General features: G+C 36.7%; 1 protein-coding gene across 1 annotated transcript in view; it reads left to right on the top strand.

The window, feature by feature from the left end:
* DCDC1 (doublecortin domain containing 1) overlaps positions 1-27,320 on the top strand; it is a 382,580-nt gene that overhangs the window by 59,061 nt on the left and 296,199 nt on the right. The window contains exon 8 of the mRNA XM_088789501.1: positions 9,513-9,606. Within this exon, the coding sequence (XP_088645627.1) occupies positions 9,513-9,606 (94 nt within the window). The remainder of the gene's footprint in view (positions 1-9,512; positions 9,607-27,320) is intronic.

Below are 27,320 nucleotides of genomic sequence, written 5' to 3'. Positions count from 1 at the left end.
GTTCATATCAGGGATTGATAGATTAAAAAATATGAAAGCAGATTTTTAAAAAAATATAGACTTTGATCATATGGTTTATTCTCAAGAGGCCATGGATAGCCAATTTAATGTGAATTATAAAATTATGCAATTGGGTTAGTTTAGAATATTATAAGTAATTTTTCAGTAGTCAGAATTTATTTTTTCTTCAATGAAATCTTAAGGAAAAATAATGTGGATTTCCTGAACTGAAATAAAAACAAATGAGAATGTTCAGTCTAAAGATTTACTTTACTGAAGGTAGTTAAAGATAGTCCTTAACATTATGCCTTTTAACTCCCCTAAACAGTTAAGGCATAAACTTGGTATTAAATCTAAAAAGGCAAAATTTGTTTTTGTTTTTTATTAAAATTGTCTTACAGTTTTTATACTTATATATTTTAATACATCTAATTGTTAAGAACATATAACAATACCAGCTAAATTGAAGGGTTTACTAAATTAGTTTCCATACATACCTTCCCATTAAAGTATCTTTGATGAACTTTAACCTCTGGAGATTAGAATCACAGTCTATGAAATCATCTAATCAAGCAACTCAGAAAACTAAGGCTTAGAGAAGCTAACTGCCATATCCAAAGTGGGTGAACTGGAATAGCTAGGACTAGAACCCATTTTCTGACTTCAAAAACAATATATTTTTTTCATTATTTGAGACTGCCCCAAATATACTTTTTCATACATCTTAATTTCTAATGTGTCCTCACTTAAAAATGAGTTAATATAACCATTAAAAAAATACAAGGCATCTCTTTACAGTCAGAATAACTAGTATCAGTCATTCCATTTTAAACGATTGAAACCTGGACAAAATATATGAGACAACTGTTTTTAGATATTAAGCAACCAGAAGCACCAGACCATAATACCTGAGAGAATAGGAAAAGTTGAAATTAGTCCTACAATTTACCCCGTCTTTTACCTGGAGACAATTTTTGGACTTGGTATAGGGAGGCTCCAAGAAAAACACAGTGGTCTACACGGTCTACACAAGCTGAAGAGAATGACATCAAAGTTCTGGGACACTACAATAGCTGGAGTTTGCCATAAAATGCCAAAAATGAGGGAGCTATTTGAAGAATAGTTCCCCAAATTTGCCTAAGGGTCTCTTTGTGTCTTTGGCTAACTATTAAGTTGTTCATGCATAATGTGTATTCCACATGGCCTAGCACAAACAACTACCAGTGAAAGAACAACTGATGGAGGTGTAAAAAAGAAAACTATGAGAATATGCACAGGGTAAGGAGACATTTGTGTTTTGATTAGTCAGAGGGGAGGGGTTTTGTTGAACATGTGAGGATTTCATGAAGATCCTGGAAGAGGTAATCATTATCTAGGAGAAAAGCCAATGCATAGAAACAGATGCCTAAATAGAGTTAACAGTAAAGGACATTTCAAAAGCTATTATAAATATGTTAAATGAATTGAAGAAAATCATGAATATAATGTGAAGAGAAATGGAAACTAAAAATAGAACCAATGGAAGTTCCAGATGTGAAAAATACAATATCTTAAATGAAAAAAATCACTGGATAGGTTATAGAATTATATAGCAGAAATGGTATATTAAAGTATACAGAAGAAAAAGGAAAAGGCTGAAAAAAGCACCAAGTGTCAGTAACTTGTGGGGTTAATATCAAGCAGTCTAATATATGTATAACTGGAGCCCTAGTGAGACTGGGAGAGCATGAATATATTTGCAGAAATGGCCAATATTTTTTCTGAGGTCATGAAAAATATCAACCCACAGAGCCACAAAGCTCAATGGAACCTTAGGAAATGCAACAGAATTAGAATTAGCCAAATTTGGAGGAACTGTACTACCTGATTCCAACATTTGTTATAAAGCTAATGTAATCAAGAAAGGACAATATTGGCATAAGAATTCACGTGAAGACAATAGACAGTTCCAAAACAGACCCACACATATATGGGCAAATTATTTCTGATAATTCAATGGGGTAAAAGATAGTCTTTTTGACAAATATTGCTGAAAATTGGATATCTGGACGGTAAGAAATTACTTTGATCCCTATCTCATACCACCACAAAACTTAAAATTGATTATAGATCTAATTTGTAAAAAAGTAAAACTATAGTAGTTCTTGGAGAAAATCTTTGCACCCTTTGGGTAGGCAAAGATTTCTTAGGACTAAGAAGTATGAACTTAGTAAAAAACAAAACAAAACAAAACACACACATACACACACTCACACACACACGCACACACACACACAAAATAAAAGTAGTAGTTTTTGGAGAAAATCTTTACATCCTTTGGGTAGGCAAAGATTTCTTAGGACTAAAAAGTATGAACTAAAAACACAAACAAAATTAAATGTACCTTATCCAAATTAAAAAAAAAAAGTTTGCTCTTTAAAAGATATATTAATAAAATGAAAAATTTAGCCAGACTGGGAGTAAATATTCAGAAAATGCACAAGTGATGAAAAATTTGCATTCAGAATGTATAAAAAACTCAGTAAGAAAAGTCAAAAGATTTGAACAGACATTTTACTAAAAAAGACATAGAAATTGACCATAAGCACATAAAAAGATGCTCAACATTATTAATCATCAAAGAAATGCAAATTAAATCCACACTGAGCTACCACTACACATACATTAGAATGGCTAAAATTAAAAAGTGACAATACTAAATATTGGTGAAAATCTGGAACTATTTGAAATCCCAAATTCAGCTAGTGAGAATGCAAAATGATGCAGCCACTTTGCAAACAAGTTTGTCAATTTCTTATAAGGAAACATACACTTACCACACATTCTAGCAACCCCTTTCTATGTGCAGGTAAGTCCTCACTTTGTGTCGATAGATTCTGGGACTTCAAGAGAAATGATATATGGTGAAACCAATTTTACCATAGGCTAATTGATATAAATAAGACTTTAGTTCCTATGGCATCTCATTAACGTTATAATGAAACAACATTGACCAAAATGATGTTATTTGGGGACCTGCTGTATTTACCCAAGAGAAATAACACATGTCAACACAAAAACTTCTAGATGAACGTTCAGTAGCTTTAGTCATAATAACCCCCAAAAAGTCCATCAACAAGTGAATGGATAAATAAACTGATATATTTGTACCAAAGAATACTGTTCAGCAGTAAGAAGAACAAATATACAGAGGGTGCCACAAAAATGTATATACATTTTAATAAAGGAAAAAACTGTATTAATTGTAATACTCAGTATATGCCGATAACAAAAGATGAATAAAAGTTACACTTCTGCAATTGACAAGAGGTGCTCAAAATGGTCACCATCAGCATCCAGAGACTTCTGATTAAGGTGAACTACTGCTTGAGCATAGATAATATCTCTTAAAATGTGTATACATTTTTTTGGCACCCCTGGTATATTGTGATAAATGGAAGAAGAGAGATATAAAATAGTGCATGCTATATGATTCCATTTGTATGAAACTGTAGGACAGACAAAACTATTATCTACTGACAGAAAGCAATCAGTTGTTGCCTGGGGCGAGGGGTACTGAATAGTGATTGGGAAAGAGCATGGGGAATTTTAGAGAATAATGGAAATAATCTATACCTTGAGTGTGGTGGTAGGTACACAGACACATTTTTCTACATATTTTACATTGAACTGTACACTTAAAATAGATAAAGTTTATTTCATGTAAATTATACATAAAAATATATTTAAAAACAAACAAAAATAACCATATGATTAGAATTATAAAAATGTAAAAGTAATCTGTGCTATTTATTCTTAATAAGAGATCAGTTAAGGATAAAATATCCAAGAAGTATGTATTAATAGATTATTTAGAACATCTCTGGTTATCTACTTCTCATTCACATTTTAATAATAAAATGCCAAAATACCTATATATCAAATTCACAAGAAAAAATTGCTTTTATAAATCATAGTCATGTTCATTACTAGTAAGGGCAAATAACTAGATTTGACGTGCATTCTGTCACCACTTTTATGAGAATAAGACAAATAACAGCCCAGTAAATTTATCTCCAGGATTTATTCAGAAAAATAAATTTAAGCTACTTAATAAGATGGGTACAAGTTTAGCCCAATATCCTGGCATCTTCAGGTTAAAATAATGATCACAATTTTTATTATAAGTCATTATAAAATGTTGGTGTTAGCAGAGAGTTATGCCATGTATATTTCATTATATTTTAATTCTTTGAAAATTTATAATGTATTTGACAGTCTTTCAGTTAGCAGGAAAAAAGTCTGTAAAAACAGATTCCCTTTCTGAAAGTATTCATGATAGATTGTAGTTCTCTTCTACTGAACAAGTACAATGAATTGCCAAAGGTGAAATATTTTTAGTAATCCAATGAATTAATTTCATAATTATCCATTCATTTTCAGTTTTCAGCTTGCTGAATTTCTTTTAAAATTCTTCTCTGGCTTCTTAATTAAATGGTTTGCTTGTTACGTTTAAATCGTGAATACTGTTGTAAAATACAAATACTCATTGAGTTAACTGAAGCATTGTTTCTCATTTGAGGAACCTGAGCCAAAAACATTTTTTCTTTCTATTCATTAGGATGACTTTAGCTGCAAATAACTGAAAAATCCTGATTTAAACATGCTTAAGCTAAAAGGAAGCAAGAAATCCAAAGACAGGGCAGTTCCAAGCATAGTCTGACAGGATTCCAGTTATGTTCACTATAATTTTCTGGATTTTATGCTCTTTTATATGTTGGTTCAGGATGGCTGCTGCACAGCCAAGTACAACTTTGTCCAGAGGAAAATCTTTGTCCTGTGACTGAAGAAGCCTTTCCTAGAAGGCCCTTCTCATGTCTCATTGGCCAGATTAGATTATGTGTCCACCCCGAAACTGACAAGGGACATAGGACCGCCATAATTAACTTAGATCAATCAAGATAATTGTAGCCTTCCTTGTATCAAAAGGGGTAAGTGTGAACCCTTAAACAAAATGAGGAGAGCAGGATGAAGTAGAGAATGGATATTGGGAAGGCATCCAAGAGTATTGCTATCAATGTGAACAAGGTTTCTTATTTTATTTCCTAAGGACGGTACAAGGTCAGTGCTCTGGTACTAAAAAGAATTAGTTTTATTTGAAAAAAAATTTTTTTCTAGGATTACACATACTTGAGTTCTAGCAGAATTTTATAAAATTAATCGGAAACTTTATTTGCTAGGTTTGTAAGGCTCTCAATAACGATATAAAATGCATGATGAAATGAGTGTAAATTAGTTATAATATATATGAACTTTCACTCATTCATTAATTCATGATATTTTAATGTCTGCCAAGCACCTGGATGAGTGGTGAGAGAAACCAGTCATAGTCCTGTTCTCATGGAGCTTTTCGTCTAGTGGTGGAACGAGACGTGTAAAATAGCCCCAGTACTAAATGTGGAGTAGGTGGCACAAGAAAGTGTTCTGAGAAGAGACAAGCAGGGTTTATTTGGGTACATGTCGAGGACACAAGCAACATGCACAGCATATGAAAAGACTGGCAGTGAACAGGGTGAAGTCCATGAACTGAAAGGTCAGTGTATGAGGAAGAGACAGGCTGGGTAGGACAGTGAGAGATTTTTGCCACCCTCCCACCACCCAAAAAAGTAGTGAGGAATCACGTCAGGAGTAGTTAGGAGTAGAAGAGAGTATAACTAGATTTATGTTTTTGGATAGATCACTTTGGTGCTCAATGGAGATCAAATTGGTTGGGCCAGGTAGATGCAGCGAGACTATTAGTTAACTGTTGCCAGAGTCCTGGCGACAGGTGATAATAGCTTGGACGAGGGTGTGGTCATAGACATGGAGAAAGTGGGTGGATTTCTAAGATTTTTAGGGAGATAATAAAAATGAACAAACCTTGATAATAGCTTGGGTACATGAGGTGAGTGACAGTGAGGTGTTGAGGATTTTAAAGATGACGTCGAGGTTGCTAGCTTGCACATCTTGTAGACACAACAAGTTGTGAGTTGCACGTATGTAGATGGAAGATGAGACATCGGGGCACTGATTAGGTTGCCTTGAAAGAACTTACAGGGAGGCAGAGGGTTAGGACTGCTCTTGAACTCCAGTGAATGAATAGAGGAGGATGAGCCTATGAAAAAGACAGAAAAAGCAGGAGAAAAATGAGTGCATTGTTATATTACAGAATTCAAGGGAACAGAGGGTTTAAAGAAAGAGGAAGTGGTCAAATGTTTTTCAAAGGTCAAAATAAATGAGAATGGAGGAAATGTCCTTTGGATTTGTCAACGTGGTGGTCATTGGTAATCTTTGTGAGAGTTGTTTTAGTAAGATGATACTGAAGACCAGACTGGAGTGGCCTGAGAATGAGTGGGAAGAAAGGAAATAGAAACACAGAGCAAGAGATTTCGTTGTGAAGAGGAGTAGCTAGAGGGAGATGTGGGGTAAGGGAGGATTTAGTAGTTAAATAGGGAAGACTTGATCGTGTTTAAGTGCCAGTGGGAAAAATCTAGTTGTGGAGTAGTTGAATGAATATACATGAGAGAAAAGAAATGATGGATAACATATACTGCTGTCAAAGCTGAGAGCAAACAGAATTGAAAGCATAGGTGGGGTATTGGCCTTAGATAGGAGCAGGGACTCCTATAATTAGATGAAAAAAAGAAAGGATAGGTGTAGAAGTAAGTAGGCTTGTGGCTCTGGTAGCACGATGACGAGGCTTCACTTTTCTCTGTGATGTAGGAGGTCATGCTATCTGCTGAAAATGAAGAGGGAAATAGGGGAGGGGAGGCTGGGTGCAGACAAGCAGAGCACCAATGGTTTGAAACATTCATTGTGGTGAGGGAAGAGAGGTTTGACCAAAGGAGTGAAGTAGAAGTGACGGGGCAGTATCGAGGCAACACGGAGGTTGGTGACCAGTAATGTTGACGTGTTTTCATGTGTGTGAGTTTCTCCAGGAGCACCAGGCTTCTAGGTGTGTGCACAGAGTGGAGAGTAAGGGTCACCCAGAGTGAGGATTTTTGTGGCAAAACTTATCCATGAATGAGGAAGAATGACTGGAGTGAGGAAAGATTGGGCCTTTGAATGTCAGGATCCTCAGGGAGACAGGGTTTGTTTGTTTTGTTTATTCAATAAGAGGGCTGGGGAGAAATTATCTAGAAATAGAGTTGTAAGTAACACCACTTTCCCAAACTTGACATTGTGTGATATGAGAGAATAAAATCCCACCACTTGAGAGGGCTCTGGGGAAATTAGTGAACTTAGGTGAAAGCCCAGTTTCATTTAAAAGACGTGAGGGTCTAGTCAATTTAGGGCATTTTCAGAGTGCACAATGCAAAGGTTTTAGACATGAGTGAAGGCGTGGAGGCCAATGTATGAAGGAAAAGAAAAACTAGAACGTTATGTGAATAATAATGCAGTAGACCAGGAGTAGGCAAATGTTTTCTCTAAAGGGGCAGACAGTAAATATTTTTGGTTTTACGGATCATAAGTTCCCTTGGAATAACTCAACTCTGTTGTTGTAGCGTGAAAATTGCTGTAGAAAATCTGTATGTGAATAGTGTGGCTGTTTTCCAAGAAAATTTTATTTCTGGGTACTAAAATTTCATATCCCATGAAAGTGCGACAAAATATTATTTTGATTTTGATTATCTTTTTAACAATTAAAAGTGTACAAACAATTCTTAGCCCAATTCTTAGACCATACAGAAACAGGCTGTGGCCGGATCACTGACCCCTGCTGAAGATAGCATGTGGGAGGTGTCAATTGGGGCTTCCATTCTGAGCGTTGATTCATAGAAACATGTTAAAAGATGTCAAGCTTCTCTGTCTTTGAGGAAGATGACACTGTTGGATCTGATGGCTTGTAGACTTGGCTCACTTGGCCTGTGGTGATGACGAGCTAATACTCTCTCACCTGGACCGTGGTTGTGGCAAACCAAACCCGGATGTTGTAGGCTGTGTAACCACACCACCACCATGGTGGTTATTTCAGAAACCGAAAACTTTGCACAAGATGTGCCGGCAGCAGGAGTGCAAGGTGGAAAGGCTGGTTGTAAGGGGAGGGGGTGAAGGGGTAGAGGTGACTCCCATAACTGGAAACAAATCGATTGAACTAAAAAAGTGTTTGGGGAAAATCGCTCCCCAGGAGAGCCTGGTTTTCCAACATGATAGTTTTAAATTTCAGTATCAGAAGGGTTCTCTACAAGCTAACCTGTAAGAAATCAATGAAATGTGAATTTGTAAAAGTAATATTTTATCAAGCTGAACAGGTACAGATTAGTGGAAATGGTAGTTTAATTAACCTTAGCATTACAGGAAGATGGCACCATTAAATATTTTTCATTTGTGAATTATAAGAAAGATCTTGTAAGTAGAGGCTTCATTTCAGGGCTTTTGTTAGAAATTTATATTGATACTAATTCATACCACTGATAATTTACCCCAAGAAATGATTACTAAAAGTTAGCATTGCTTAAACACTGTAAGGATCTTTCATCCTGAAAGTAGGAGAGAATGACAGTTTTGCTGATGCATTATTAATTTCTTGTATCCGATTTTCTAAATGCCACTTTTTAAACTCATTTAACTCTTAAACCTTGGCTTTCACAAACATTTTTTACTGATGTTTTAGCACAATGAAACGAGGAATCTTTGAATTAGAAAGCCATGTAGTTTTCTTGACTGATTTTTTTTAAGACTCAAAGGCAGCAATATTTGAAATAATTTTTGAAATCATTGGAATTTTAGTTGAAATAAATGGGACAATCTTTAAATAGCTCATATTTTACTTAGTTTAAATGGTAAATTGATATTTGAACCTTCACTAATAACTAGAGAATATAATTTGTACCAAAAGGCTTTCTTGCACTTTTAAATAATAGATTTGTAATACTTAGAAATGGATAAAAAAACATACAGAGTAGAAATATCAAGAATGTGGGGAGGGGTGGCTGCTTAGCTCAGTTGGTTAGAGCGTGGTGCTAATACTCCAAGGTTGCCAGTTCAATCCCTACACGGGCCACTGTGAGCTGCGCTTTCCTTAAAATAAATGAATGAATGGAAAGAATGAAAGAAAAGGAAGGAAGGAAGGAAGGAAGGAAGGAAGGAAGGAAGGAAGGAAGGAAGGAAGGAAGGAAGGAAGGAAGGAAGGAAGGAAGGAAGGAAGGAAGGAAGGAAGGAAGGAAGGAAGGAAGGAAGGAAGGAAGGAAGGAAGGAAGGAAGGAAGGAAGGAAGGAGAGAGAGAAAGAAAGAGAGAAAGAATAAATAAATAAATAAATTAATTAATTAATAAGAATGTGGGGAACCTAAGGTGGAGGCTGCATCTGTTTAAGGTTTATGGGACCAACTGTAAATCCTTAATAGCATTCAGAGATGATGGGCTAGGGAAGAATGTGTACTGAATTATCTCCCAAGGATCTCTGTCCTTGAGGGTGGTAGTGGTGGTGTGTATTTAATATAGCCAGAGCTCACTGTGATAAAATTATTTTTTGTTTTTCTTTATTCCTGTGTAGGTTTTAGACGCTTGCACCATAAGAATGAACCTAAATTCACCAGCCAGACATCTTTTTGATTTGTATGGCAGAAACATTAAAGATATTTCAAAAGGTGAGCGGCACAGATTTTGTGAACTATGTGATAATAATATTTCAAAAGGCATTTACATAATTTTGTTTTGACTTTATGCTTTTAAAAGGAAAAACTATATAAAATTATTTAATTATAACGTGGAAAATATGTCTTTCTTATACAAAGGGAAATTATGAAAGGGCATTAGGATCTTGAGAATCTTTTATTTCAGCATGTTTTAGTCCATTTGGGGTATTATAACACAAATACTAGCCTGAGTGGCTTTAACTACAAACAAAGTTATGGACGCTGGGAAATCCAAGATCCAGGTATCAGTAGATTCAACGTCTGATGAAGGCCTGTTTCCTGATTACTAGACGGCTGTCTTCTCACTGTGGTGGGAGGGGCAAGGGTGCTCTCTGGGATCTCCTGTGTAAGGACACTTATTCCATTGAGGAGGGCTCCACGCTCATGACCTAATCACCTCCAAATACCTCTCATTGAAGATTAGGTTGTTGTTGTTTTTTTTTTAAAGGTTTTCTATTAAAATAGGGCTAACATACAATATTATATTAGTTTCAGGTGTACACCATAGTTATTCAATACTTATATATTTATATTACACCATGATAAGTCCAGCAACCATCTGATGCTCTACCACACTAGCATAATATTATTGACTATATTCCCCATGCTGTACATTGGATCCACGTTTTATACCTGGAAACTTGACCATCTTATTCCCCTTCACCTTTGCCCCACCTTTAAAATTTTTCAATTGCAGTTGACATTTAATATTACTTTATATTAATTTCAGGTGTACAGCATAGTGGTTAGACAGTTATATAATTTAAGAAGCGATGCCCCTGACTAGTCTAGTTCCCAGCCAGCCCTATACATAGTTATTACCATATCATTGACTATATTTCCTGTGCTTTACTTTACATCCCCGTGACTATTTTGTAACTACCAATTTCTGCTTCTTAATCCCTTCATCTTTTTCACCCTGTCCTCCAACCCCTCTCCGGTCTATCACCTCAATAAATCTAGTGCCCCTCTGACACCATACATAGTTATTACAATATTATTGACTATATTTCTTATGCTGTACCCTACATCCCCATAGACACATGTAACAACCAATTTGTATTTCTTAATCCTTTCCCCTTTTTGCACCCTTACTCCCAACCCCACTCCCATCTGGCAACCATCCAAATGTTCTCTGTATCTATGAATTTGTTTCTATTTTGTTTGTTTATTTTGTTCTTTAGATTCCACACGTAAGGGAAATCACTTTGTCATTGAGGATTAGGTTTTAACATAAATTTGGGAGGACAAAATATTCAGTGTAGAGCACGGAGCAAGTTTAGGTTTTTGAAAAAAATTGGTGGGTATTTTAATCTTAGTAAGCCATACTTAAGAAACAAAAGCAATTGATAAATTTTGCATAATTTAACAGACAATTTCTATAGTATACTGCTGTCAAAAGAAAAAATGAGAAATTGTGCTACTGTATGCTCAGATAGAGATTTTAAAATGTTTCGGTTATAATGTAATATTGCATGCTAGCTATAATTTAATAAAAATCTTTAAGAAATGTTTCGGTTAACTTCTAGAGGTTTTTCAAAAATTAGGATATGTGCTTTAAAACAATTTTATTGTATGTCTGTCAAAATATGAGACCTCTGTCTACTTCTAAAGGCACTGATTTGCTAGTCTCTGAAACCAAAAATACCATGAATTCCAGATTTGAGCTACTATTAAATTGCTATTGGTTGTAATTACTACTATTACGTTACTTTTTAAAAAAAAATTGCTTTGTTTTTTTACTTTAGTAGTAATTACTATTATTTTAATAGTGCTACTGTTAGCACTATTAAATGTGCTAACGTTATGGGCCTATCACTTAGTCTAAAACTTAATTCCATATGCCTGAAGAGGGACAAAATATAAAGCGGCTACTTTAACTGCAAGACTAGATCCAGGCAATTCTAAGTGATTTTAGTATGTGGCCATACTGGACACTCCCGTTTGTTTGTTTGTTTGTTTGTTTGTTTCTTTCTTTCTTTCAACTGCTTTGTTCTCAGTGTCTCTTTTTTTTGGGGGGGAGGGGGAACAGGACTTTATTGGGGAACAGTGTGTACTTCCAGGCCTTTTTTCCAAGTCAAGTTGTCCTTTCAATCTTAGTTGTAGAGGGTGCTGTTCAGCTTCAAGTTGTTGTCCTTTCAGTCTTAGTTGTGGAGGGCGCAGCTCAGCTCCAGGTCCAGTTGCCGTTGTCTAGTTGCAGGGGGCGCAGCTGACCATCCCTTGTGGGAGTCGAACCTGCAACCTTGTGGTTGAGAGGATGCACTCCAACCACCTGAGCCATCCGGGAGGCAGCTCAGCTCAAGGTGCCATGTTCAATCCTAGTTGCAGGGGGCGGAGCCCACCATCCCTTGTGGGACTCGAGGAGTTGAACCAGCAACCTTGTGTTTGAGAGCCCACTGGCCCATATCGCCTGAGCCACCGGGCCGGCCCCCCCATTTGTTTCTAATATCCTTGCTTGTACGCTATAAAAGCAAACTTTCCTGTCTTTATCATCCTTAATTAATACTATTGAGTGATCAGTGTGGTATTTTTATATTTATTGTTTATAACTCTTAAGTTTTTTGCTAAGTATTGTATGTGTGTGCATTTAGAAAAATAAATCTATTTTTCTTGATCATTTTTCATACTTGTATTAGATGTGATAATTATCTTTAATTTTATTAGGAATTTTTATTGAGGATTTCAAAGCATTTGTAGACACTTACCCATTATCTAGAAGCATTAGTTATTTGCCTGTAAGACATATGTAACACAAAGAATCCTCTCTTATGTATTTTTTGGCAGAGTGGGAAAAGTATCATTATTAAAGTTGATTTCTTCTTTTTTGCGTTTTTGTCCTCTCCCTCATCATGCTGGCTAAAATTTTCTATGTGATAAACAATATTTTATAATCACTCTTAAGCTTGCATTAATAAAATAAATAACACATTTTCTTAAGACCCCATCTAGCTTTGAATTATTTCCAGCTCACCTATAATTTTAAATTTGAGTACATTGCTAGAATTGAAACTATAAGGAACCCTAGTTAAGATGGAAGATTTATATTTAGAAAGTTGATTTTTCCCCCCTCCCAAATGTGGTGTAGCAGAATTACTTATCAAAACAGAAAATCTCTGACTCTGAGGGGTGATGTTTCATGGATGCCAGAGGCATTCGGATTCATGCCTCATGCTTCACGTGTCCCAGAAGTGTGCTATTATCACATTTTAATGCATGCCTTGCTGTGTGTTTTTGCATACTTATGAAAGCTTATGCCAGCTGAAATTAGTCTGTGCAACTACTAACATGTGGAAGCATAACAAGTTCACTGGACTTAAAATACTTAAAGAAGATAATCCTATTTGAGGAACAGTTTGTAGCACCCTAATCACTTAACATTAGGTTTTTACATTTCTTTTTTCTTTTGTTCATTGGTATGATTTTGTGCATCAAATGATTGAGGTCCCTAAATTTTTATGTTTGATGGTCTTCTGAACATCAACTGGGGAAAGGTCAACTGTTATGTGAAAGTTATCTTTTAATTTAAAAAAATAAATGCTAATACTCTGATTTGATATATAACTTTATTTTTTGCTTGCTTGCTTGCTTTCTATCAGATCAGAAAAAACAGAAAAAGTCATTTAAAAATGTCTACTGTTAAGATCATAGCAATTACTTTTTATTTATAAGTACCAAGGACTGAAAGTAACAGATAAACAAAATAAAATATCTTCTTCTATCTGTTGCTGCTTTTTCCCAATTAGATATACTTTCAAGTTTTCCTGGTGTGCTGTGGGAAATGAGCATGTGCCATGACATTAAACGACTTTTACTTCATCGAGTCTAGTAAAACCTTTAAAAAACGATAGTACTTGCAAATTGCTTGTACTTTTGGATTTCTAAACCATAGAGGATTTTTAACAAAGAAATGGGGCACATTCTTTGTTGCGGCTCCTGTATAGATCTATTCTTTTTATAGACAACAACTACCCACTGGGTAAAATTGCCATATTCCTACATATGGTCTGGAGGACATAATATATGCATGAAGAATGCATTTTGCAATTCATGCTCAGTAACGTAACGGTTATGGGAAAAATGGCGGTGAGGAAGACCATTCAAAAATCTACGCACCTTTCTTTGTCTTGTGCACCTGAAACTAATAATAAAAAAAAAATCTATGCACCTTTAAAACCAGAATCCTAACTACAAATAATAATTATTAGCTTAGGAGATAAGGTAAACAGCCTGGGTAGGCACCTCAGAGGGCTGCTTCAGAGGATCTTAAAGCTGCACAAAAACAATAGCGTGTGAGACAATGCGGGTGGAAATTTACGGGAGGTTTCAGCCTGTGAGACTTCCTTTAAGGATGTCACCGGAGAAGCAAAACTCCCACAGAGTCATATACGACTGGGAGTACACCTTTCTGGGAAGAGAACCCTAGTGCAGCGGCCAAACTAAGGTCTTTTTCTCTTTCCCGTGTAAGGAAAGAATTCTACTCCTACTCTCTTGGCCTCCTTTGCCTATGAAAAAGCACATATTCACCAACCAAATTTCCATATTGTATTGACGTCATTCTCCTATTTACCAATCATATATGAGCTACTTGGTGTTACAGAAGTGCATAACAGTGGCAGAATACATATAGATAGTGTCAGATTTTGATGGAGTTGTATGATAACACTCTCATTCCTTCTAACATTGCCCAACTTTATGTTTTCTTAACTTCTTTGCCTTAATTATTACATTATGGTGAACCAGAGGAGTCATTCTCCCATTTAAGGAAACAGATCCTCAGTCCCTTAGGACTTTTATGCAGCTGCTGTTCCAATAACCAAACTCTGCTCCTTGTGGATCCTTCTAGATCATGGATGGTAGTATGAAGTTTACTCTAGAAAACTCTGAAATGAGTTAGAATAGTATGTCAATTAAATTGGCTCCAAGGCCATGCTATGGAACACTGAACTTTGACTTCCCATCCCATTTCCCACCCCAAACTATGCCTAGCAACATTGTCCAAAAGAGGTTTATACGATTGTTCTCTGACAAGTTCTTCACAGATTCTGCAATGAGATTAAATGACAGAATTAATGTATTTCAATCACAAAATTCCAATAACATAGAGATACCCTGAATATGAATGTTAACTTGCCCATTATCAATTTTTTTGTGAAGAAATTAAATTCAAAGAATAAAAATCCCAAAGAAATTAATACATAAAACTTTTAAGTCCACACAGAAGTGATTCCAAAATCAAATAATCTTACCTTTGAGTTAAAATCCGATAAAAGTTCAAACTTCTCAAGTTAAAATTCAAAGAAATGAAGTCCTCTCTAATTTTCATTTGTCCCAGTGGCAGCCAGATGGCTTCTGGATGCCTGGTTTGAGCTGGAATTTCTCTAGTAGCTACCGTCTGGGCTCCTGCTGTGGGTGTCATCCCTCAGGACCTCAGAAGTTGAGTTGGGTCTACACCAACTTTATCATGTGCTCCTCTTCCAATTGAACCAAAAGATAATCACAACATTGGCCCCACACCCAGCACATTCACAACAGCAGCCCATCCCTAGTTTCTAATGTGGCCATTCCAAGCGAAATGGTGTTTCCAGGACCCTATGTTTGGCATGATCCAGACCCGCGCGACTATTGACAAAGACCATAGCAGAGACTAAGGGAAGAAAGACAAAGAAGAGAAAACATTGTTTATGTCAGTTTCTCCAAGATGCCAGTTGAGTTATGCTGTTGAGCAGGGTCTATGACCTGTTCCATAACTCGGAAAGCAATCTCTCACCAAGGCATTAATGATAGCATTATGTACCTATACTATCTTGAGAGAAAATTTGATAAAGTGTTGGTTAAGTGCTCTGATTTTGGAGCCAGCATTCAAATTCCAGTTATGCCACTTATTGTCTGACCTTGGGGCTGGTTATTTAGCTTCTCTGAGAGTCAGTTTTCTCATCTGTAAAATAGGGATAATAAGGATGAAGTGAGTTGTATGTGAAGTCCTTAGAACAAGTGCCTGACATTTGGTAAGCATTCTATAGGTATTATTATTGCTGTTAGTATTATTATCATTATTCTCAAAGAGGGTACTCAGAGTGTTGCATTCCTGCAACATTTGGAAATTTACATTGGTGGTAGACCCAATCATAAAGACTTGTTTGAGATACTGGTTTTTCCCTTTGGAAAGTATTCCAAACACCTTAATGTTCTTTTCCCTGTGAGTCCCATGCTTCTGGATCCCATGTTGAACCGCCAGGGGGCCCCATCTAGTGGCATATCATCTACCTTGTTTTGGGAGCAGTATTTTCATTCCTGGGTCACAATGGCTGCTATAACAGCCTGTGGTTATGGAATTATTTAGGCCTAAGAAACCTATTCACGGGCACAGCTTCCCCCGTCATCTCCAATCAGTTCCGATTATAGAATAACTTTCGGTGAATTTCTGAATTGAATAAACTGTCCATGTTGTTGAGGCTCATGTTCTTAGGTGCCCGGTGAAGACCAATTCCAGGGCCATTTCCTCCTGAAGACATGGTCTTTCCTCAGTTTTTGAGAGCTCCTGATCTTGAGTTAATGTTTCTGTCCTCTTGGTCTGCAGTCTTTAGGATTTGCCTCTGGGGTTTGCCTCTACTGTACTCCAGTTCCTTTCAGAAAAATTCCCTTCTCTAACATGCTTAGGGCTGCATTGTTTGCTGCAGTGGAGATATTTATTTATTTTCCTTTTACTTTCCCTTTGCTTTCTGGTCCACACTTGTGGTTTTTCTAACATATTCCTCTAGATATATATATATATTTTTTTTTGCAGGTTCTCTCATAGTGAGAGATCCAAAGTCAATAAGTTCCAAGTTTGTCGATAGCATCCTTTGTTCAAACCAGTCTTATCCATTTTCACCTCCCTGAGTTAAATAATCATACACAGGATGTATTTTCCCACCATCTAACATCTAATTTAGATCTGGACTGCTTGATCTATTCTTGCTCTGCCTGGATCCTCGTAATATAACTCATCTTGCCATTGCCTTTTCTAAATCTTAGGTGCAAAAAGTTTTGGAGTTCACTAAATACTTTTTTTTTGGTATTTTATTCTAATCTTTATATTCTCATATTCCCTCTCTAATTTGTGCATATTTTATGTGCACTCTTTGTATAATTGTCCAATCCTCAAAAAGAGATTCTCCATTTGCTCTTACTATTAATTTATCTGTAACATAAATGTCACCTGTTCACAGTAGTCAGGATTCTGGATCCTCTGGGGGATTGTTACGAATTTATTCTCTAATATCTTATTTTTATTCCTGTTTCACTGGACCTCAGTTACTCTTTCTGATTTTGTAAGGATTAAAGTATTTTTGCTTTTTTTGTAATAACCTCTTTAAGAGTAATTAGCATTGGATGTATCTCCTGCCATCTTCAGGATCTCAGTTTCTCTTTTTTGTATCTGTCAAGTGTGTATGCTTAGATCAGATGTTTATTCTAAGGAGACCTCTTTTCTCCTCCAGCTAAATAAGCCTGTCTTTAATTTGTTTTCCAGCATACACTGCTCTATTCTCATCATAAGATTGAAACATTTTATTTTATTACATTTTTTAAATTAAAGCATAGTTGACATATAATATTATATGAGTTTTAACAACAGTTATTCAACACTTATATACCTCACTGCAATAAATCTAGTAATCAATCACTGCCACCATACAAAGTTAATACCATATTATTTACCATATTCCCTGTGCTGTACATTACACCCCCGTGGATTATGAATTTTGTACCTCTTATTCCCCTTCATGTTTTTCACGCATCCCCTCACTCATCTCCCCTCTAGCAACCATCAGTTTGTTCTCTATGAATCTGTAAGAGGGAAGCATATTTTCAAACCACTGTACTTTCTCCTTAATTCCTTCAGCTAATCTGAGTCCTAGTACTTGTAATACTGTCATCAAGTTGTTTCTCTACCTTAACTAATGAAGATGGAGTGTTCTTTTTATAATAAATCTGTGAAATCTGTGACCTTCTTGTAGGTAAAGCTGCGGTTTGGGTTTCTGAAATTTAGAACCATGGTCAAAATTCATGTGATAAGTCAATTTAGAGTCAACTTGGATTGGTGGAGGTTACTCAGAAAACTTGTGGACAGACTCTGTGAATCTAAGGTTAGCTCCACAATTTCTTGTTGGCTCAGAATGCAGTTTTTACGTAATGAAGATGGGAATTTGAGGCAGGGGATTTAGTGCTGCCTGTCTGGCCTGGTACTAACAATTTAAAGATACTACCTCACGGCAGCACATGTAGAACTTCAGTTTTCATCATACTTCTAAGTCCTGGCCTGAAAATTTGGCTACAAAACACAGAAAAGTAGCAAATGTTGTCCTACCTTTCAATGCCTGGAATGATCTTATGTCAGTCTTGTACTTGCCTACAGTATCAGGTGACGTTCAATGGCATGATTCTGAGTAAGCCGCAGCAGCCTGCAGGTAGGGCAAGCATGACTGGTTAGGGGTGCTAGGGTCTCCTCATCCCTCTTCAGTGTATGAAGCCATCATCCACTCCTCCCTGGCTGGCATTTTCTGGAGGCCAAGGCTATTGGAAGACAATCCCAGCTGCATTTAGTTGTTGTGACCCATCAAGCTCAAATTTCTACACAGTCCTGGCCTATTATAAAATTACAGGCCAACCTCCCTATTCTTCATGTACAAGCTCTTGGGAAAAACACAACTTCAAAATGGTCAGTTTATCAACGTGACTCCTTGTAAGCTGCCAGACGCCGCTAAAGTTAGAAAGAAACCAACAAAAGACCCACATAGTCCTTGCATATTAAAGCCCCATCAAAGCATGAAGACACCTAGTCAAGGCCCCTCCATAAGTCTCCATTTTTTGTGTTATTTGCTCTCCAAAATTACTTGTGTGTCACTTGTGGGAATGTAAAGTGGTGTAGCCAGTTTGGAAACCATGTGGTGGTTCTTCCAAAGGATAAACATAAAGATAAACATAAGGCCCTGTAATTCCACTCCTAGGTATATACCCCAAAGGAATAGAAAACAAATAATAAAACAAGTATATGTACGTGCATTTTATAGCAGCATTATAGGTAATAGCCAAAAGGTAGAAATGAAATGTCTGTGGAAAGGTGAATGTAGAAACACATATTGTCTATACATACAATGGAATACTATTCAGCCATGAAAAAGAATGAAGTACTGATAATGCTTCAGTGAATCTTGAAAAGAGCTTTGAAAATATTATGCTAAGTGCAAGAAGCCAGATATAAAAGGTGACATATTGTATGATTCCATTTATGTGAAATATGCAAAAGAGATTCCACAGAGACAGAATGCACGTTGGTGTTTGCCAGGGTCTGGGTGGAGAGGGGGCCGAGGAGAAATTGCTTAATATGTAAGGGGTTTTACTTTGGAATGATGGATATATTTTGGAGCTGGATAGAGGTGGTGTGTGGGGGCAGAGCCCCAGAAAGCAGTTTCCAGGCTCTCAGCCTCACATAGACAGGTGCTGGCTCAGGTAGTAAATAGCCATCAACTGTGATTGGATGGCCATCAGCTGTGGCTAGTTGGCTGTCAGCTGTAACCAGTGAGCCATTGGCCACTAATATAACTGCTGTGGCTAGGCTAGCAGGAAGAATGGGGGCTAGCAAGAAGATGGAGGCTGGGCTGGCAAGCGTGGATGGCGGTTTGCGGACAGTGTGTATCCAGCCTCCAGTGAGAGTATAGTGCCGCCAGAGAGAATATAGTGGTATGACTCCCCTACCTATGGCTCTGTGGGTGTTCCTTTTTGGCCTCACCATATCCTGCGTTATGTGGGGAGCGGGACCAGAGACCCCACCTGGCACCCTGCACGACAAATGGCGCAGCGAGCAGGGTACCCCGCATGACATGGTGGTTGTGCATTTGGAATGTACTAAATGCCCCTAAGTTGTTCACTTTAAAATGATTGATTTTATGTTATGTGAATTTTACCTCGATACATTATTTTTTAAGAAAAGAGAACTGGAGTTAAACCGATCTGCCCCAGTCATTCCAGCCAAGGTCATCCTAGATCAGCTGATAGCCAGCTGATTCCAAGACATGTGAGCAAGCCCAGCTGATATCACTAGAACTATCCAGCTAATTTGCAGACTCATGAGCTCAATAAATGCTGATTGTTGGATGCCACTGAGTTTTGAAGTGGCTGTGCAGCATTATTGTAGCAATAGATACGAAATACAGTTAGCTATTCATACTCATAAATATTATCACGCCTTTATTCACCAGTCAGCTAAATTCTATTCCTACATCTTAATCCTTTATGTTGTCAGAGAGTAATCTTCCTGAAATATGATGTAATTTTTTTCTCAAAACTTTACATATCAAGACATCCTTCATACTCTGTATTCTGACCTTTGAGAGCTTTCATTATGTAGTATTACTCTACCCAATTCAGCTTAATCACCCATATCTCACAACTTCCCAACATGCACTCTGTCACAGCAAGCGCAGTCCCTTCAGTGTCTCAGGCTGTGCAATGTCTCGTGCACTGCCCAGCTTCCTTCCTTTGCTTATGCTATTTTATGCCCACTCAATGATCTTTCCCTTCTCCATCTATTCAAAGGGAAGCAATTGGCATGGCTCAGTATATAGTATATTATTTTATGGTAACAAATGACTCTGGAACGCTCAGTGGCTCGTACAGAGGCCTATTTTCACTCATTGTACATGTCACTGTGGGTTGACTGTACCTGCTCTATCTTATGTCAAAGCAGGTCACATGCCATCTCCTTAATTCAACAGTGTGGGGATGTATCATCCTTTCACAGAGTAAGACATTGCGAGGCACATGGAGAAGCCTAACATGAATAAGGTGGGAAGTATGATTTTCCTTTGGGGAAGGACAGCAAGTATTTTGAGTAATAATGGAATACACTATACTATCTGCTATCTGAAATCTGTATTTGTTATCAATCGCTGTGTAGCAAATTGCCCCCAAATTTAGCAACTTAAAGCAACACATATTGCATCATTTTTGTGCATCAGGAATTCAGGCATGGCTTAACTGGGCCTTCTGACCCTGGGTCTCTCACAAAGCTTCAAACAGGTGTCAGCTTGAAAGTTTTAAATATTACTTAAATCCTACCTTATTTATTTTGTTTACTAATACTTCCTTCTCATGACTTTTTTTTGATACCGCATGGCTGTACCATCTGTCATAACCTTTGTTTATATAGTATCTGTGTTTTATGCATAAGGCTTATTTCTAAGTAAAGTTAGATTTTGTTCTCAAACTTTTTTAAAAAAGCTCTAAAAAATCTCCTAATATCTACCAGGCATATAGTAGCATAATATCTAATAGGCACATATTAGGCCCTCAAAAATTAATATTCAGATATATAATTTTTAAGCATAATCTTTGTTAAGTGTTGAAGCATAATAAGTGATGAAAAATACTTTTGTAATGAAAGAATGAATTAAAAATCAAGAAATTCTTTGTCCTGAATTGCATTGATTTGCCCACTATTAACTACTTTTTGTTGGCATTCTCATTGATGTCACTTAATGATTCACCGGCCACTTAAAGTAGTATTTTGCCATATTCCATAGAATTTGAAAAGCTTGAAGATTCTCATTTATTAGATGCATAGGCCATCATAAAAGCAAATGATAATGACTGTCTTTTTGATGTCTACTTCAGAATAGCGTTGTTGATTGATTTATTTTGGATCTCAGCGTTGGAAGGGTCTTTGGTCATACCAAAATATCTCTTTGTCATGAATACCCTCTTAATCATCCCCAGCAAGTGTTCATCCAGTCTTTGCTTGTTTCATTTCTGACCTCTGAAGTTTCTTTAACAAAAGTATAGCCAACTGAGCTCTGTTCTTTTATTTATTTATTTATTTATTTATTTATTTATTTATTTATTAAAAGATTTTATTGGGAACAATGTGTATTTCCAGGGCTTTTTTTTTTTAAATTGGGGGAACAGTAGTGTGTTTTTCCCAGGACTCATCAGCTCCAGCCAAGTCAAGCTGTTGTCCTTTCAATCCTAGTTGTGGAGGGTACAGCTCAGCTCCAGGTCCAGGTCCAGCCACTGTTGTTAGTTGCAGAGGGCGCAGCCCACCATCCCTTGCAGGAGTCGAACCAGCAACCTTCAGGTTGAGAGCACACGCTCCAACCAACTGAGCCATTTGGCCACCCAGGAGCTAATCAGCAGCTCGTTGACTTCATTCTAGTTGTGGAGGGTGCAGCTCCCTGGCCCATGTGGGAATTGAATCGGCAGCCCTTTTGCCCACAGCTTGTACTCTAACCAACTGAGCCACCCGTCCACCCCAAGAACTCTGTTCTTTTAAACATTTGCCATTTGTCTTGATTTTGCCTTCTGGAATTACATAATACAAATTAGTTCTGAGTCTATGACTGCCTTTCAAATGTTTGAACATGTACGATTTAAATCTTTTTCAGGTTAAATATCTTTAGTCTCTTGCTATAATGGACCATCATCAACCTGGTCCCTCTTTTTCTGTTCTGTCTAGTTCTTTTGATATTTGTCTTTGTGGGACCTCACATCATACACAATTTTCCAAGTCAGTCAATGACAAGTAAAGCAGCCCCACCTCCTCCTTCTTTTTCCAGGTCATTATATAACTTACAATTGCATTATTATTTCTATTAGACGCATCATATTGTTGGCCTATATTGAACTTAAAGCCAACCAAAGACCCCCAATTTTTGGTCACAAGTTGCTTTTAAACTACTTCTTTCTTATCCTGTACTTATACTGCTGATTTTTAGATGTGAGAACACAACTTTATACATCAATTCCTACTAAATTTCTAATGCTAAGGTTTTTATTTTGTAGTTTATCCTGCCAACATTTTTCAGATATTTATCTGTCATCCAAAGATCAAGCATTGTACTTAGATTTCTTTTAATGTAAGTGAAAAAATTCAGAACACTGAGAGAGAATTTAGTCAAAATGCTTCCCTCTCCTTTTACACCCTAAAAATGCCCGGTATTTTTCGTTTATTTCTAGTACTGCTCCTGCTCTGCTTAATGTGGGAATTCTGTAATGGTCCTAATAGTTTGGGCCTGGGAAATGGCGCTGCTTTCTTAGCTAAGGTTGGGTAACTCAGAAAGGTACATAGCCTCTGACCTGCAGTTTAGCTCCATACAGGGACAACTTTGTGGTGTGTGTGTGTGTGTGTGCGTGCGTGTGTGTGTGAGTGTGTGTGTGTGTGTATGTGTGTGTGTGTGTGCGCGTGCACATTCTGATTTATTTCTCCAGAACAGCATTCAGTCATAACTTTCTTTTGCCTTGTTCTGATTACTAAGTGACATATTTCTCTATCATTTCCAAATAGAAACAGTTTAAAGTAAGCAAACATAAATTCTAGAGAGGATATAGCCAGGAGGTTTGCAAACTCAGATGTTCTGCTTTGTTGTAGATGCACCCGTTTATCTGGGAAGCAACGTGCAGGGTTTGCAGTACCTTGTTGGAGGACGATAGATGTTAGCCACAGTCTGTTGGTACCTGCTTCCCACTGGGAAAAATAATGGTTGTATGCTGGTATTGGAGAGCTCAAGGCTTGTGTAGGGAATTTTCCCTAGAGTCTCCCTCTCTGCTCATTAAATATTCCTTTAATATCTAAATTATTCCATATTGGACCCCAGTGATTACTGTTTATTTTTCAAAGAGTTCACAAAGGACTGATGTTATAATCTGTTCTGGAACTTTCCAGGGAAAAAGTTCAGACTTATGGATAAATATCTTCTTTAAAATTAAGTATATTTGCTTCCCTTCGATCATTGAGTCCCTTTCCCATGTACTTTTATCCCTCAAATTTTAGGAAATGTAAAAACTTACGTTTCTTGCTGAAGAGGGATGCCAAGTGCTCGTGGTTATTAGTCAGCCCCTAAATCTCTCTAGGGAGAATTGACACAGACAAAGGCAGCCAGTTAAGAGCCCTTTTGTGTAGGAAAGATGCTGTAGGAAAGGTGGTCGTCAGAACTCCGTTGAGACTGTGCTTCCATGACCTTGACTTGGTTCCACGGTTCCTTAGGCATAGACCTCAGTGTCTCGGTGACTCCTAGGCATCAGACTTAAGTTACGCTTGCTGCTTGGACAAAAACAGAAAGTGCTAAGCAATCACTGATATATATATTTCTACTGTTGACTTATAAAGAATATTAAGAATTCTGTTAATGCTTGATCAAAAAAAAGTTTTTTAGTGACAATTGGAGAATCCCATTATAATTGGATCGCCGTCATCTTTCATTAACCATGTGCATGCAGAACTGCCATGATACGAGCATTCACAAAACAGTCTAAACTGCTCACAGACTCTTTAATATATGTCAGAAATTTCCTTTTTAAAGTCTTTCAAACACAGATTCTCTTTTATATTCATGAAGATATGATCATCATTCCTAGGTTTTGTTGGGCTCAACTTGCTTCAGGATTTCTGTAACTTTTGTAACCAAGTCCTTGCTCTTTCCCTATTCCCCTTGAGTTTGTCTTTCCAGTTTCTGGTTCTTGTATGTCTTATTTCTCAGTATTTGAACTCTAACACAAAAAATTTTACTCTGACTCTAATGACTTGTCCGTGATCCTAGAAGTTCATTATAAACATTACAGTAAGCATAATTGCCAATGAAAACAAATAACCTCATTGTAATAAAACAGTTTTTTAAAGAAAGTTCTCCACGGAAAAGAACATGACTCAGCAGAGATTGGTTTTCTTCCTCCTAAAAGTTTTTAGAAGAAAGATGAAATAGTAGGCAAAAATATGTAAAATGCTAATTAGAGAAGATTCTACTTTTGTGAAACAAACATGGAGAAATAAATGTCAAAAGGGACATTGTAATTGTTCAACCTATTAAGAATTTTCAGTTTATCCCATTTAAAATATAATTTTTTCATGACACATATATATTATATCCTAAAGAAAATGTTTAAATGGCAGTAATATGTTGACTTCGCATTTGCATCCGAGGAGACCAAAAGTTTCACCTACATCATCTAACTCCTAGGTCTGTCTGAATTAGATATGTGTGTGTCAGGTATTATTATTATCCCTGCTTTTGAGACTAAAAAAAAAAAAAAAAGAAAAAGAAAAGGATCCAACCATATTTTTTAGATTTGTATTATGTGACTTTACAACATAACAGAATTTTTAGACATCTTACAATTAGCTTGCTTTTGATTGTTACTGACATATGTACTCGTAAGTGCTTTGCATATTTGATTTTGTTCCTAAGTTTTACTATAGTTTCTATTACATCTTTTCCTACTGGGTCAGAAGTTAATTGGTGCCCCAGTTAACACCATTTGTGTTAAGATTTTATGAATAATAATAAAAATAAAAATAATAACGTGAAAAATGTGTCAGTTATTACAGCAAGCAACCGTATAGTGACATTTCTAAAGGCATTTAGTTCTAATTTTTGTTGATTTTATTGTTTCATGCATTGTACTTTCCAAAGCTAATTCTTCCAAGGTAATATTTTAAATTTTAAAGAGCTTTAAAGTTTCCCAAAGCAGGTCATATATATTCAGTTATTATGTATTGGTATAGACCATAGCCACATTAGCATACATCAGATACAGTTAATTCTTAACATTTCTTTAAGCATAACTTTAAAGTTGTACATATACCAGTTCAATTAAGTTATTTTACATTATTACTAACTATCAAATGTTTAAGATGCCTGAGAAACTGAGTTCATAAAATACTTGTGTTTTCAAAGACACACACACTATTATTTTTGTTGAGGGGAAAAGCAAGACTTAGACAATAGAATCCCAGCTTATTTCTACTTGTATAAATCAAGTTATTTAAAGAAATGAATTGTGTATGCTGACCTGTTCTACCAATGTGCGACTGGGGGTGTATGAAAAAAAGATGTGCATGGTGGTGGAAGTAGAAAGAGGCATAAAGCGTATTGGAAAACTACCAAATGTCCCCTGCAAATGGGCCCTATTCAGAATCAGTAAGCGTATGATGAGTGAAGTGGTTTTGAATATCGCCTTTAGATTCCATGCTGTTACAAGGCCAGCCCTGAACATGGCAACTCTTATTTCCACACACAGTACCTCTTCACTCTCAATTTAACCCCAAAATCTGATGAACCCATTACTCCATACTTGATTTCATGGAACAAGGAGTAGATATAGTTACAAATGATCAATCACAAGCCGTGAACCAAAGCAGCAAGGCATTAACAATTCACACCATTTCGGTCCACTTGCTCAAGCAGAAGATGTGCCAGCATATTTAATGCACAGCTACTTCGTTCAGTTCAAGAAAAGACATGACTCAGACTGCATTTTCAACACAGAGGAGACTTCCTGAGATTTCCGACTTTGTAAGCCTCAATGTCAACGTTCACCCACATACCAGCAATTAAAATAACCAGGTATTCTGTAAAGGTCACAATGTCTAAATTAAATTTTACTCAGGTAAAAACAATGTGACCTATGAAATTCTTCTCCCCAATGCATCCCTGTTCTGTTTGATCCTATCATACAAATCAATGTCTCTTACAGCAGTATTATAACTCTGTAGACCCCACAGGCAATAAGCCGTCAGTTTAATAGGATCACTGAAAAACTAAAGCAGCTGTGAAATATTGCTGTAAGTATAGCAATCGTGTGCTTGTCATTTTGTTCAGTGGAGAAAAAACCCAAATTTGGGTAGGCATTGGTATTTAGGAAAACAACTGCTAAATCTTTTCTCCTAAGTACCTTAGGGACAATAAGATTTGACATATAGCATGTAAACAAAAGTACACAGCAGCTGTTAGTTTACTTTTGTTTGAATGAACATATACTGATATAAATCAAGCAACATAGGAGACAGTATGCTCTCCATCATTTAGGCTTCCCAGCAGATCCTGCTTTTGAGTGGGTCTTATTGGTTGCTTGGGGACCTGGAGCTTTCCACCTATTACCTAAAGCTGGGTTAGGAGCATTAAAAACATACCTAGGCACTAGTTCAACCTCCCTCCAGGCATACTTTCCTGATGGGAAGCACTCAAATCTTAGTTCTTTTAAGAACATACTTTGTTTCATACAAAAAAGACTTTTTAGATAAACTTCATATGAAAAGTAAATTCCAATTGAATTGGTGGGAAATTTCCAAATGACTTCCTGCTAAGAGCTGTGTATTTTTAAGATTGAGACCTGAAACCTGCTGTCAAAGAGCATATAGAAGTTTCTTTATAGGTAATTATGCTCTGGGCAGTGCTCTTTTTTCCCCCCCATAGTCTCATATATTCTGACTGAAATGTGAAAATTACAGCATTACGTAAATTATGATTCTGGATATTTATTTGGCACGAATTTTAATGTATAACTGGAAGCAGGTTATTAAAGCCTTTGACTATTTCCAGTGCTTTTTGAAACTTTATTAATAAAAAAAAAATCACGTTTTTCAGCTTTCCGTCGTTGATTCAAATGAAAGTATCCAAAGTGTCTTTTTTAATGTGAGATGTTGCTTTTGGAGAGAGATGTATATTCGCTGGGTATAGAACTTGATAGTTCATTTCAGTCTATATGTACTTGGTAAGTTTCATTCACTTTGTGGTTTCTCTTTAGAAGGATTTTTGGCTCCTTGTCAAAAATCCTTGTACTGCCCCTATCATAAATTCACATAAATTCAAGCTTCTTATCAGTGACGAAGTGATTTTAATATAAAGTCCTCTGGAAGG

This window comes from Rhinolophus sinicus, chromosome 14 (assembly GCF_057876585.1).
Source record: "Rhinolophus sinicus isolate RSI-liver-muscle chromosome 14, RSI-T2T, whole genome shotgun sequence".
NCBI lineage: Eukaryota > Metazoa > Chordata > Mammalia > Chiroptera > Rhinolophidae > Rhinolophus > Rhinolophus sinicus.
This window is presented reverse-complemented; position numbering and strand designations above follow the sequence as displayed.